The 14,927-nt window shown below is 46.8% G+C and overlaps 1 protein-coding gene across 1 annotated transcript in view; it reads right to left on the bottom strand.

Annotated features, from left to right (window-relative positions):
* LOC138288093 (collagen alpha-1(VII) chain-like) overlaps positions 1-14,927 on the bottom strand; it is a 963,348-nt gene that overhangs the window by 16,999 nt on the left and 931,422 nt on the right. Inside the window, exons 98-99 of the mRNA XM_069229319.1 lie at positions 6,426-6,620; positions 3,668-3,736 (exon numbers count right to left, since the gene is read on the bottom strand). Coding sequence (XP_069085420.1) covers positions 3,668-3,736; positions 6,426-6,620 — 264 coding nt within the window. The remainder of the gene's footprint in view (positions 1-3,667; positions 3,737-6,425; positions 6,621-14,927) is intronic.

The raw sequence follows: 14,927 nt of genomic DNA, 5'->3' as shown, positions 1-14,927 counted from the left end.
GGACCACCCAGGACCACTCCGCTTTCCGGAGACTCCTAAAGACTTGGCTGTTCGAGCAGCGATAACCCCCCCTTTCCCCCCTAGCGCCTTGAGACCCGCACGGGTGAGTAGCGCGCTTTATAAATGTTAATGATTTGATTTGATTTGATAATCTGCAGCATGCCCCAGGGCTCCTCCCTTAGCCCCATCCTCTTCAGCGCCTATATGACCCCTCTGGCTGACATCATACGCTCCCATGGCTTCAACATCATCTCCTACGCCGATGATACCCAGTTTGTCCTAGCCCTCTCCGACGATGCCTCCGCCACATGAATAAACTTCCAAGACAGCCTGACAGAAGTCACCAGCTGGATGAGGACCAAGTGCGTCAAGCTAAATTCCAACAAGGCAGAGATTTTCATCTTCTGGGACATTCCCCCCCCCTGGGATGACACACGGTGGCCCATCGTCCGAAGACCCCCTCCTGCCCCTACCAACCATGCACACAACCTTGGCATCATCCTTGACTCCCAACTTACCATGAAACAACAGATCAACGCTGTCTTCTCGGCCTGCTTCCACATCTTATGCATGCACTGCACAATCTCCCGATAGATCCCTATCGTGTCCAGGAAGACTGTCACCAAGGCCCTCATTCCCAGTCATCCTGACTACGGCAACACACTCTACGCCGGAACCATGAAGCAGTTCATGAACTACCTTCAGACCCTCCAGAACGCGGCAAGACTCGTCCTCGACATCCCTAGAAGAACCAGCATCTCTCCCCACCTCAGATACCTCCACTGGCTTCCAGTCCAGCAAAGGTACCCCTTTAAGCTCCTCGCACACACACCTAAAAGGCCCTCCACAACTCTGGGCCTGCCTATATCAACAAATGCATCACATTCCATCGAACTATAAGAGAGCTCCGATCAGCCAACCTTGCCCTGGCCAACGTCTCCCGCATCCATCAAGAATACCTCGGAGGCTGCTCCTCCCGCCTCGCCGCCAGATCCTGGAATAGCCTCCTCCTCCACCTGCACACCACCCCTTCCCTAGAAGTCTTCAGAAGACAGCTCAAGACCTGGCTCTTCAACCTCCATCACCTGCCCGCCAAGACACACAGTTGCCCCCTTTCCCCCAGGACCTGGAGACCCCTCAGGGTGACAAGTTGTGCTCTACAATCCACTGATTGATTGATTGATATTTTAGCATTGAAAGTATGTGGATATGTAGGCACAGCAGGTAACTCAATTACATAGTAGTAAAGCATGTCTTACACCTTCAGTCTGCAATGGCTTTTTCACAGCTGTCATTACAAGTATAGGGCTTCAACTCCAAAAATACAAAATACAGTTGGCTAAAAAAAGCCCAGGACTGGCTGAAAATGTCATGACATGGCCCTCTGACCATTATTAATACAGATTTTACTTTTTTTCTCAGACTACATTATAAAATGTGTGCTATTAATCATTTTATAATGTTGGGTATTTTATTCTTTTTTGTAGAAGCACTTCAGTATATGTGACTGACTGATACATTGATTGGTATTGTTTATGGCCATTTCAGTTTCAGGTTGATGGGATTTCATTGATTAGGTAAGCGGTAGTCCACCATGACCATATGATCTCTTTGATGGAGTTGTGCAATGCTTTGTTCACTCCAGGTTATTCCCAGTTCTTGGTATGGGTATAACCGAAATCAGAGCTATCTATAGAATTTGTGCACGATCCAAGAAAATATGGCTTCAGTAGTAAACAACCATTGTCAAAGCCAATAGATCTGGTGTTGGCCACCAGCTTTTTCGCTTTGTCAGTGTTTATTTTGTAATGGTTTATGTAAAACTATATTTTTGGAGAAGCTGTTGCACACTAACCAATGTAAAAAAATAGCTACACATAAAATCTTTTTTTTTTTGTTGGTCTCAGAAAGTCCCCATTGCCACAGTAGTCCCTGTTACTAAGGGAAATACTGTGGATGTGTATGTCTTCCTTTAGCAATGACAGAACACTGTCACTCACAATGAAGTTAGCCAGTGGCTTAAGTAGGCTGACCCAGTGCCCCATGCTGTATGCTGCAGTGGGCAGGAGAAAAACGGGAATAACTCAATGGAAGAGTAGTGCACGAAGATGGTTTACTGAATGCACCCTAAAAGTAAGCATTTATTTATGCAATGTTAGTAAAAATCAAAACTGCTTGGCTAACGCCAAATCTATACATACACTTCTAGTAAAATCAAAAGGAGTTGCCCAATGTCAGACCTTGAAAAGACAGACAAAGTTAAAGAGACAAATTTGGGTGTGGTGTACGATCTTACCTGCCCCAGTAGCATCTAATGTTACTAGGTGTCATCAGGGACAGATCACCTCAGTCTTGGTCATGCATTTAATAAATAAATCTATTATAAGATGTACACTCCAGTTGCAATCCAAATAATTGGCTAAAGTTTTAGACTACATTGGCCTAGGAAAGCAAAAAATAGAATCGCACATAGTTTCTGTGATAATGTGGAGTCATGCCCCTAGCTGCAGTGAATGTGCAAGTTATTCATTATTTCCACGCTAAATAACCTCCTCATTGCATTGTTCACCTTAGTTGGTAAATACTCCTCACACCCTTTTCATGTAAGGGTGTGAAGAGTATTTACCAACTACTGTAGTCAACGGAACACGGAAGACATAGGCAAAGTTGCTAGCAACACAACCGACTGTGAGAGAGGAGACAGGAATGGGTCCTACACTGACTCCACTCAGGCAATTCGTGGACACCTTGGAGAAGGAAATGGCTTCATCCAATATTAAGGGGTTACGGAGTCAGAACTGCACAGGGTGCAATGAAGGAAAGTGACTGTTCATTCTTCAAATGATTCAGTTGTGGTTTGTGTTGCTCTGTCTAGTAAAGGACGTAGACAGGGTGAATTTGTCATAAGTGATGCAGTCTATCCACGGATAATGTTGCATCAGTGAATATATGGAATTGTGTGCGCTCTTCTATATAAAATGTGTTTGTATGAAGTGTATATTTTAGAATTCTTTATATCTGATTATACCAATACATTAATGCGGTTTGTTATGCCACATCAGCCTGATCAGCAACAATTGCAGGGGAAAGATGGGTTGTGTTCTGAAGTGCTGAACCGCTATACTCAACATATAGGCCGATCAAGGGGCTGTGTGGACACCCTAAAGACAATTCCGGTTTCCGCTTAACAATTTAGTGTATTTTGAGAGTGGACCACTTCAAGGGAACCAAAGGGACCAACACAGCAGATCGTCATGGTTTGAAAAAGGAAAGCGCTGGACTGGAAACACTGCGTCCCATGTGGCCCCTTTCTTGATCTGTGACACTTTCGGCCAGGCCGGGCCAGCTCATTTTACTCATGTTGGGACCTGTAATCACAAAACACAAAACTGCTGGGCCCCATCTGTAAAGCGCCATTAGCTAAAAGGGTGAAATGAAAAAAACCAAGACAGGGTATACTTGACACTACACCCTGTCACCGTATCAACCACTCACAACCCCTTCCACCTCACGAGCACTTTCGATTCAAGGAATCCATATAGATAAATGCAGATGACGATACATTATCAGCACGAGGCCCAGAAAGCACCCGGGCCTTCCAGCTGAACGGCTGCGTCTCCACCTGAGAGGGTCTGGATTAGTGTACATCTCGGCGGGCTGAACTCACCGTGAGGTGGAGGGCGGGAGAGCCGCTTCCGGCGCCGCAATGACTCCATTATCCGCCGCTCGGCCGCACCTGGGGGAGGGAGGAGATAGGGAGGCGGTTAATGAGGCCGCACGCTAAATTAGCCGCCGTTTAGATATTGATTGCGCCAGGCTGTACCTGAGCCCTCTCTAGTTAAACAACTTCTTGATAAATGTCAACGCTCCGTCGCAGTGTGGGGCGGAAAGCTACGGCAATAAAAAACACATTTAAAGCTTTCAGTATGTGTATGTGAGCGAACAGGGCCGGACATTCGGCAGAGAGAAGTGTACCGCGTGCAGCCTGAGGGGACATGGGGTGGGAGGGAGGAGGGAAGGCACAGCGGGCGTATTCACATCGAATCAGTCCTTTTTTCAACTGAATAAAAAAGGCCCCTGCAAATCAGCGTGCAACGAGACAGTGTGTTCCCACTCGGGAGAAACTTTTTGCGTACAGAGCACATACATTCCACTGGTGGTGTAATTCTGTACTGGGATCTAGCCAGTCTGAAGTGGCATGTGATAAACACCTAAAACCAGTGCTAAATCGGCATTATCACCAAATAACCAAAAAGGTCATTTTGAAACTGGTGCAAACGTGCTGTCCATAGAGCAAAGCTGTTAGGCGCTGGTGCAATGTATATGCTCTTTCCGAAAATGACTTAGAAGAAGGGCAGTGGGGTAATGTCGCGTGTGGGCATTGGGGTGACAGGCAGTGTGTCGAAAATGCTTCGGGGGCTTCATTTTAATGTTATGAGGGTCTTGGCTGGCTGGCTCGAACAGCCGAAGATTGTCATTCTACCGACTCGAGTCCAAGACACTGAGTTCTGTAAAATGCCGGGAGGGCAGGAGCAGAATCCATCAGGTGTCAGAGTGACTGGCAGAAAGGTGACATCTACCGCCTCACTGCCCCTCCCTCCTACGTGCGACCCGTGCTCCAGGGGCTATACAGCGCTCCAGCCTCTCACCCCTAAACGAACGTCACCTTGTACTAATATAGAACGGAAATCCATTTCATCCTATATGAATATCAGAAATAACGTCATTTCAACCAATTCTTCTTCCTTGCTCACATACTGCCAGTAGATATTAAAGTACCTCCCTTCTGTGAGTTAAATATAGGCACTAATTAGGCAATAGACAGGGGGATAACCAGTAGCCTATACATGTTACACCCGGAGATGGTTAAGGAAACACCATCTACATCATTAGTCTTGGGTGAAAAGTATTTTAGTTATTCCTCTGTGTAAAATGCATCAGTGTCATCTCTCTATGGACATATTAACCCAGTCATTCATATTTTTCTTTTTTTTCTTTACAGAACGCTAACTCATACCGTGTGATATCAGAAAAAGTTAACAGGTCATGAATATGCTTTTGCTCCAAAGAAATTACACTATACTTGTTTAGGAGTCACACATCAGTCTTCTATTTGTAAGGCTTTCTCGAAACCAAAGTTAGAACTCAAAGGCCAACAACATTAAAAATGGCAGTAGGTGAAAATGATATGAAAATATGCACAGTGTGAGGCTCATTTCTGCATATGCCCACTGGGCTCATTGACTTTCCAATATAGAGAGGAATCTTCTTATGGGGATTATTTCTATACTGCTCATGTAGAGCAATATTAATTTGCCTATACTAGATTCTCACAGAGGACCCCGAATATTTTACTTTTCACAAATTCAACTCTGTGTGGACAGCACACAAATCCGTTAAATATTAGGGGGAAAATTTAATGTATGACTGGCTGAATTCCAGATGGCTGGTGAAGCGGAATCACAACTTTTGCTACCCCACCCACATCTAGCATAACACATCTAAAGATATCTGCCACTTCTCAGACAACTTCCTCTGAAACAGCTCCCACATCCATGGCGGGAGTCGTAATGTAGGAAAAAACACAGTGGTGGCAGGTCTGTCATGCCACACCATTCTGGCAGACTTTTAGCACTTACTCTATTTCCTAAGAAAGAGAATGCAAAGTGGGATTTCAAATTTGGGAAATGATATAGTCACTGTTCTGTGTGTGCCGGGAGCTGTCTTCCAGTGTCTGGGGACATTAAATGGCTTTCTTGGTCCGCGACTGCTTTTGCATACCTAGAGTTCATAGCAAGTTAAATACTGTCAGACATGGTGTAGGAAGGGCTGTCCTAAATAAGGAAGCACCTCTGGAGCCATTCGTCAGACATCAGGTCCACACTAAGTTTTCCAGACAGTAGAGCAGACGACACAAAAGACATCAGGAAAACCACATTCACCCAAACCTCTAAGTGAGGTGGGGCAACGAGGCTGGCAGGAAATACATATTTTTTTGTCAGATGTCCTTGAACTGCCCACCTGTGAATGAGGCCTATTCATAGTCTTACTCCTGTAGTCTTGCATTGTAAATATGGGACATAAGTCTTGTTTGGGAGGTATGGTGCCACTATCGTGGCCTAAATAATGCCAGTCAAAAATACTGTGTCTAAATATTGTTTATAAATTTTCGCCTCATTGTAGTTGATAATGGAAAACACCCAGTGCATCGGTATATTTGTAAATGAAATTTAGGCTACAATATTTATGTTAGATAATATTTTTGTCCCCTACAACCTGTAAAGCTTGCTACAATTTGCAAACTCTGTTTCCGAATTTCACTAACGTTGGCTAGCTTGTTTATGCCTGGTCTGTAAAAAGCTTTGATAAATTGCGTTTTCTGATATTTCAATAGATACATCACAGAAAAAGGAAAATGCATTTACCCGTGCTGTTCTGGCTGTGCAGCGGCAGGCCCAGTGTGGTAATGTTCTGCGTAGTGTTCGGAAACTGCTTAGTCTCTTCCGGTTTTAACAGGATGTCCCCGGGTGATGATGGAAGTATTTCTTCCTCGTTTTCGTCAACATCATCATATCCCGCGTCAGGGTCTGTAGATTTAATCACTAAGTGAAAGTCTCTTCCTACATGAGAAAGCATTTATCCATAATAAGTGCAACTGGCGACACCTGCCTTGGAACTTACTCTCTGACGGGCAATAATGCCTTTCAGAGCACGAGACAGTAACATGTTAAATAATGGGCAAGTTAATAACTGGGTAATGTTGGTTCTCCCCTTCCCTGTATTTATCGGACCTTCACTGCCCCACGGAACACCGTAAGCCAGTTGTCTTTGCGAGGGTGGATGTAAGCAGCAGTTTGGTTCTTTCAGTTTTACCGGTGTCACACTGGCGCAGCTAGTAACTGCAATGAACATCCCTGCAGCCCCCATGGACCGCTTGACAGCCCCTGTAACTTAACCAACCTCGCCACTTGTCTTTTGCTAATAAAGTTCGGCCTAGGCTTTTGCCAGTTTTTAAGCTCATTAATTTTAATTGTTACGAATCACTGTTTCTGCAAATCTGCATCCTCCAGTTTTCATAAAAGATTGCTGAAAAGCACGCAGTGGCCCGTCATCAGATTCTGTATCAGTTTGATGTGATTGTGTGGCAAGGGGCAAACACGTTCGGCCGGAGACCAGAGAGGAAGAGAGGTCGTTAAAAAGCAGGTAAGTGGGTGGAGAAGACGTGCGTGGACGTCATTTAGGGGTCGCAGCCGTGACCCCTGGCTTGCCTCTTTCGAACCCTGACAGTGCCTGTGCGGCCCCTCGCCTCAGGGGTAGACTTGCCTCTTTCGAACCCTGGCAGTGCCTGTGCGGCCCCTGGCCTCAGGGTATAAACATCAGTGCCTGGAACACAGCAGCAGCTCATCCTTATGTACGTCGGCTAGGGCTACACCCTCCTTGCTTTCTGTCAATTTATTACCCTAACAGCGAATAATAAATTATTCACTATTAATGTAATAAAAATGGGGTACAACTAGCTGCAATACTACTTTCGCTGGCAGCTAAGGTAAGTAAAAAAATGCTTTTAAAAGCAGGTTGAGCACGTGTTTGCGGTTGAGAGTGTGTTTATATGAGAGTGAATCCGTATGTGTAAACATGTCTGTGTGAGTGAAAATATAGGTCAGTGGGCTTGAGATGTCACTTCCGCTACCCCTGGCATTTTGGCGAATTGACGTCCATGACATTGTGAGGGCGTTAGTTGGAAAAAGGCTAGAAGTGTGGCCACCATTCAGATAACTTCCTTGGGGAAGGTCAACACTTACAGGGCCACACATTGAAAACGTTTCTTTAGAGTCTTGTCTCTTTGACACCTGGAGTATTCAGACTGAAACTGGTTTTGTTCCGGTTGCATGGTCTGACTTAGGAAGTAGAGATCCACCCACTGCAATGAAATTGCTTTTCAGAATGGGGGGCACTTGGGTGGTTATTGCATGTGTGATCCAATCAGTGCTTTAAGTAGGCTGGGTCTACTAGGCTGTGCAATGTCAAAGCAAAACAAGCACTGGCAAAGCTAATAGGGGGTGACTTTGGCTGCCAGCTTTTTGGCTTTGTCAATGCTTGTTCTGTAATGATGTTCTCAAAACTTTATTGTTGAGGAAGCTGTTGGGCCCTCATCAATTTAAAAAATACATTGGCTAAGAGCAATTTCTTCTAGGTTTCTGGGTTTCAAAAAGCATACATTGCCAGAGTAGTTCCTGGCAATAAACAGAACTACTTTGTGCATAGATGAGCTCCCTGTGAAAGGGCAGAATGCTCTCACTCCACCTTAAGGAGGTTGTTTCTTCACCAGTGCGTTGCAGATTTTAACACACAGCACAGTTCCTCGGGAGATGGTGTGCATTTTATACAGCCTTGCCCTTATTTGCCCTGGCAAACCCAATAAAGAGATGAATGTCCACCCTGTTGGTTTTAATGTGATCAGTATAAAAGGAGAGAGCTTGTTTAGGGCCTAGGCAATGGAGTCTCTCCTCTCCCTTGGAAGGGTGAGGTGGAGTGTAATAAACAAAGCACTGTGATATTCTGGCCAACATGGAAGGGGGTGACCATTATGGGAGGAAAGAGGCACACGTGCTGAGGACAAGATTATCTGGAAAAATACGTGGTGTATGGAGGGCTCACTCTTCTAGCCACCAAAAAAGCAGTCATAATTGTGAGGAGCTATAAAGGACAATAATCGACTAGCTCGAATGGAGTACACATTAGAAATGTCAAAACAAGGTTCAGATCCCATTGAGGCATGACAAATGGGGCAGGAGGAAAAAGATGCTGCAAGCATTTAAAGAAACAAGTTACACCCAGTAACTGCAAGAGGGAACGTAGATCAGGTAGCCGTAAGAAGGCTGAGATGGGCAACACATTTTTACGTTACTCAAGGCAAGGCCTTGCAGGGCAAGGGAAAAAATAAATAAAGCCCCCAAAAGAAGTGCGGAAAGGGGATCACGTGTTGTGTGGAACACCACACCGGAAACGTTTCTCAACTGCATATATAGATATATCTGGTAGAAGGGTGCCTGGCTGCCAAAGTAACATCATAGACTTCAGGCGAAAGATCAAGCACTCTCAACTGTTGCAGCTCAATCTCCACGCATGTAATTGTAGATTGCGCGGGTTTGGGTGCAGCACTCCGCCCTATTGCTGCAGCAGGAGATCCTCCCGAAGGTATAGCCTAATTGAAGGAGCAATGCTCAGGAGATCTTGATACTATGCCCTACAAGCCCAATCTAGGGACACTAGAATGACTTGGGCTCGGTCCGTCCGAATCTTCTTGAGAACTTGGGCAGGAGTGATTAGGGAGAAAGGCGTACAGGAGCCATGCGCTCCACTTGAGATGAAATGCGTCTCCGAGCGAGAGAAACCTTGGAAACTCCATCATGCAGAAACCATGACATTGAAGGTTCTCGGCAGTGGCAAAAAGATGTAGCCAAGGCTCACCCCACTCTGGAAAAGAAGCGTGTCAAGATTTAGGTGCCATTTGTGGTCCGCCAGCAACTGCCGGCTGAGCTCATCTACCCTGGCACTCAAAGAGCCCACCAGGTGCTGAACAACCAGGAAAATGTCTTGTTGCTTCAGCAGGTCCAGATACGCAGAGCGTCTTGGCACAGGGTCTACGACCCCACTCTGCCCTGTTTGTTGCAATACCACATGGCAATTGATATGGAGCCAGGACTCCTCCAGAGACCAGAGTCCTCTGATCTCCACCTCCCTCAGATGGCCACCCCAACCCAGAAGTGACACATCTGTCACCACTGTGAGATCCAGGTGGATAAGAGAGAGGGATCTACAGTCGACCCAATTGCAGTTCGTTAGCTACCACAGCAGGTCATTTGCAGTTATCTCTGATATCTGGACTAGATCGGAGAGATTCCCCTGATGCTAGGATTTCAGATCCCGCTGCAGAGCCCACATGTACCAGCTGGGATGTTTTACCAGCAGGATGCAGGAGGAGAGGACATGAGCCCATCAGCCTCAGAGTCAGTCTCACCAAAATCCTGTTACAGGCTAAAAACATTGGTATCATAGCCTAAATATCCAGGATAAGCACTGTGTCCAGAATAGCTCAGATGAAAGGGAGCATCAGAGAGGGAGTCGGTGCGATTTCAGCATGTTGATTGGAAACCCCAGTGAATGCAAAATGTCTGCTGCAGTCTGAAGTGGGAGACGATGGCCTGTGGCATGCCCACCACTGGGATGCCTAACCTCTGCAGGTGTGCTGCAACCACTGTCATCCCCATGGAAAACACCAAAGGGCGCTGGTGAGGCCAAAAGGGAGCACAACGAGTTGATAATACTCGTGGCCCACTGTGAGCCACAGGTAACGGCTGTGGGAAGGCAGGGTGGGGATATGCAAGTGAGCCTCCTGCAGGCCCAACTCTATCAAGCAGTCTCTGGGGTTGAGGGCAGCCAGAAACTGAGCCAACGTGAACATTTTGAACTTCTCTCTCTTCATGTAGGAATTGAGAAGGCGTAGGTCTAAGGCGGAGGCCTATGCCCTTTTTCGGTACCAGAACGTAGTGGGAATAGCAACCACACCCTCTCTCTGCAACTGGCATCTTCTCAATAGCTCCATTAGCCAAGAAGGCTGAGTTTCGTAGCAGAGTAAAGCAAGATGGCTTCTGTTAGCTATTAGTGAGATGTGGCAAGGGTTGGGGTATGCCTACAAACAATAGGGTGTGGAAAAGAAAGGCTGGGTCCTATGAGGTGACATGATACAGTTGGTCAATCAAGGGATGCATAGGAGCCCGGGGCCCCAGGAGAGTGTCAAAAAGGTGCTTCATTGAGGGGCAGCAATGGTTGTGGGGTACCTGGCACCACCTGAAGCACCTCATTCAGGACACTTGTCTGGACCGCAACAGAGATAAGATGAAGGTCAAGTACATTTGCAGCCCTGCGCATCACTGTGGCAAACAATACGCTTTCCTAAATTCTGGCCCAGAGGGGAAAGCATGCCAGTGTCAGGGGAAGTGTCCAAGCCATTGGCATTTCCTAGCTCCTCATACCAGTTTTCCTCATCAGCCAGATCCTCCTCTAAAGAACCAAACACCTCCTCCTCATTGCCCCTGCGGGGATCATAGGGTGACGCTAATGGAACAAAGTCCAAGGTTTTGTATGGCCTGGAAGGCGCCGGGCTTCGCATCGAGTGGTTCTGGGGCTGCATTGGGGCAGTATCATGCTTGTCGTCAAGCAGCACAGGTGGTGCAATGGCAGGAACAGAGCCGGGGTAGCTGGTGGTACCCAAGGCAGCATCACCTTGGTTCCAGGGATGGATCCTGAGGGCATAGCTGGAATCAAGGGTGAACCCACCAGTGATAATTTAATCAGAGGCCCTCTCAGCTCCTTAGGGTCCAAAGGTACCTCAGGCACCCTAGAGGGAGTTGAGCCCCAAAGATGGCATGCCTGGTTTCATAGAACATCTGTAAATGGGCAGTCTTCACCCCAGCACCAGGAAACTCTGTGTACCACGGGGCGGGTCTTTATGCTGGCCAAGCAAGTGGAGGGCAGGGCCTTGAAGCACGAGGTCAAACAGGTGAAGCCGAAGAATGCTTCAACTTCTTCTTGTTGTGATTCTTGGACTCACACAATTTCGACAAGGAGGTCTTGGACCTCAAAGGCGACTGTCCACAGGGATGACTCCTGGAACGGCCTCAAGAGCATTCATGGGAACAAGATCAGGACTAGACTTCTTCTGCCATGCCGCCAGGAGCTTCATCGCCCACTTGTGAATCGCCTTCGGGTGCATTGACTTGTAGTCATTCCAGGCATTGGGGTCATGCTCCGACCCCAGGTACCAGAGACATTTGATGGTGACAATCCCCACTGGGCTTGAACACAGAGGGTTTTGTAGGGGATATGTCCCAAACACACTGAGAGCAAGTTAGAAAATTGAAACTTTGACAAAAAGTAAAAAAAGCTGGCCAAAAAGATGTCAGAGACAGCTCTCTGGATTTGCACTGTTTGCCGGGAAAGAAAGGGACTGATGTCTGCGTGCTGGGGCGGCACTTAAATAGGCACTACAATGTCACCTCCAATGTGGATGGCACTGACTCAAGCTGATGAATACCACCTACCAGTGCGCAGAGGTACTGCTCAAGATTTTCCAGATCCAATCTGACACAAAGGAAATATTCTAAGGTAAGGAATCTGTGTTTAGATGTTTCTATCAGGTATGGGTGTTTTTCTAGTATATTCCCATTCATCATGAGCAGGCTTGGTAGGAGTGTCCATGCGTATGTTCTGTGGAGTAAAATTTGTTTCCACTTTAAGGATGGGTCTAGCCATTTGACTGCTTGCTGTAAGTGTGCAACCATCTAATATAATGCTACATCGAGAAGGCTCATGCCATCTAGTTCACTGGGCCTTTTCGCAATTTCTATTTTCACTGTTCTGCATTACCTTGCCCTTCTCACTGACACAAGGAGCCAATTAACATCTTTGAACCCTTTTTATGAGAGCAACCTTTTATATAATTGAGAAAGGCAGTGTAACCCAAATTGCTGGAATAGTTTTGATATTTTCTAATTTGTAGGTTGTCCCGAGATTGTCTTTAATTACTCATCACTTGGAGGAGAAGCAGTACAGATCTTTTTGGATCCTTTACATGGACTAGCATGTCACTGGCATACATTGTCACCACATGGATGGTATCCCCTATTTTGATTCCCCAGGGTTATACTTTTTCGATGTCTGCTCACCAGCGATTGAAATGCCAGTATAAACAAAAGTGATGATAGTGTACAGTCCTGTTGCTTCTCTTTCCATACCTCCAAAGTAGAAATCTCCCAGAATCTTCCACTCCCTAACTTGTGTAAAGAGCATACTTGAGAATGTAAAGTTAGCATTAATATGAGCTTTAAGTGATTGACAATGAAAGGTGTTGAAAAATATATATTTTTTCAAGTTAAAGCACCTTGACAATATGTATGTACAGAGGATGTAGGTTTAATTGCTTACTCAATGGGGGGGGGGGGGATTGCAGCCCAACATGGTGGCTGCTCCTTAGGGAAGTTCTGACTCACTCAATATTTTTCACAGCCATCCGTTCACCATCCGCCATCACCCCAAAACATGTCTGACTTCTCTGACACCGCCCAACTTATTGTCAAGGCATGTGTGACAGAGCTGCAGGGGCTGCAGGGGGACAATGGAGTGGCCTGCATCACAAAGGTGACGGCACACCTTCACACACGTTCGGCTACAGGTTGACTTGGAGAAGAATCACCCAAGGAGCTCCTGAGGCACGGAAGGCCTGCCAGCACTGCCTTGCCCAAGCAGATACACTACGGAGATCAATGCAGCCAGGCAGGACTTACTACAAAGGCAGTGAGGCAGATGAGGAGCGATGGGGGGATGGGGTACCTGGCTACCAAAGAGGTAATGGGGGGCCAAGAACATCCTGCATGGGGCCCCAACCCCAAAGAGACTGTGGTGGCCACCTTTCCAGCAGGACACCACTGCAGCAAGAAGGCAGCAACAACCGTGAGGAGACAAGCCTCAAAGGATCTTCACCACCCCAGGCCTGAGAGAAAGTGGAGACCATTGAGAGGCACTAGTGACCCATATAGACAGTGTGCAATTCTGTGGCAATATGATGCTGGGGGCCCATCCCATGATTGAGATGGAGCAATGCAGAGGAAGAGCACATGTCACCACTGAGCCCCCCTGACCAACACTCAGCCAAGTAAATACCCGCCTGATTTCTTTCGCCCTTACCCCCACTCTCCCGGCAGGAACACAGCGGTTGAGGCCAACACAGATGTGCAGTCACGAGGGGCTGTAGGAACATTCTGGAATGCACGAGGATGCAGTGATGGGGAGACTATCATGCAGGATGCCAAGCTGCCCCGACTGGCTTAGCCACAGCCAAACGGCTTCCCATCATCTACGCATACCAGTGGCTCCACAGACCAAGATCAATGAGTGGTGCAGTATTGAACTTTGAAAAGCTGCAGGTCTGATGGGTGACATCAGGGAGGGCCCATGACTCTCCTTCCTTTTCCCCTGGAAAGATATCGACGCCACCACAACCACCCTAAAACATCAGACTGATCGCCTACAGAAAGACAACGTCCTTATGCAAGCCAGGCTGGTTAACATGGTTGGAATGTCCAGGTGTAACAATATCTGCATAGTGAGGGTACCTGAGAGAGCAGAGGGCCCTAGCAAAGGCCTATTTATGGAACAATTTATCCTCACTACTCTAAAGCCACAAGGTCTCTCCAAATTCTTCTCTGTTGAATGGGCGCATAGGGTACCTTGGACTCCAGACAGACCGAGAGCACCCCCACAGACAATAATTTCACATATCTTTAACCATAGGGACCAGGATATCATACTACAAAGACAACATTTTCTGGAGGTTAAGAAGGCTCTTGGTGCCAATGAATTGCAATACATGATGCTTTAGCCAGCCAAATTGTGAGTGGTCACTGAAGGCAAAACCTGGCACTTTACGACCACCAAGGAGGTTTGAGAGTGGCTGGAAGGGTCATGTCCAACCAATCGCAATTTTAGATGCAACGGTTTACCTGAAAAGTTAAGGGACCATGGACACAGATCAAGCAGCCAGAGCAACAATTTCTGTGCCAAAGGCGAATAGGAAAAACATCAGGAACACCCTGGATTAACCTTTGAACATGAGGACGGCTAAGTGCAGATATCACTTTGAGACTAATTATCTTATTGGGGAACTGTGATATGCACCCTGAGCAGGGTTACCATGGACATCCATGTGATAAGGATGAATTCAACAAACAATTTTGCCTAATTGATAAAACCCTCCCCCAGTTAAAAATGTCACAACTATGTTTGAAAGGGTGACACACACTCTGCAAGTTGCAGGGCAGTAAGCAGTTTTATGTCCACTGAGAAGGGTGACAGGGTGGGGGTGGGGC

This window comes from Pleurodeles waltl, chromosome 4_1 (assembly GCF_031143425.1).
Source record: "Pleurodeles waltl isolate 20211129_DDA chromosome 4_1, aPleWal1.hap1.20221129, whole genome shotgun sequence".
NCBI lineage: Eukaryota > Metazoa > Chordata > Amphibia > Caudata > Salamandridae > Pleurodeles > Pleurodeles waltl.
The sequence above is the reverse complement of the archived record's forward strand: the minus strand, read 5'-3'. Positions and strand labels throughout refer to the sequence as shown.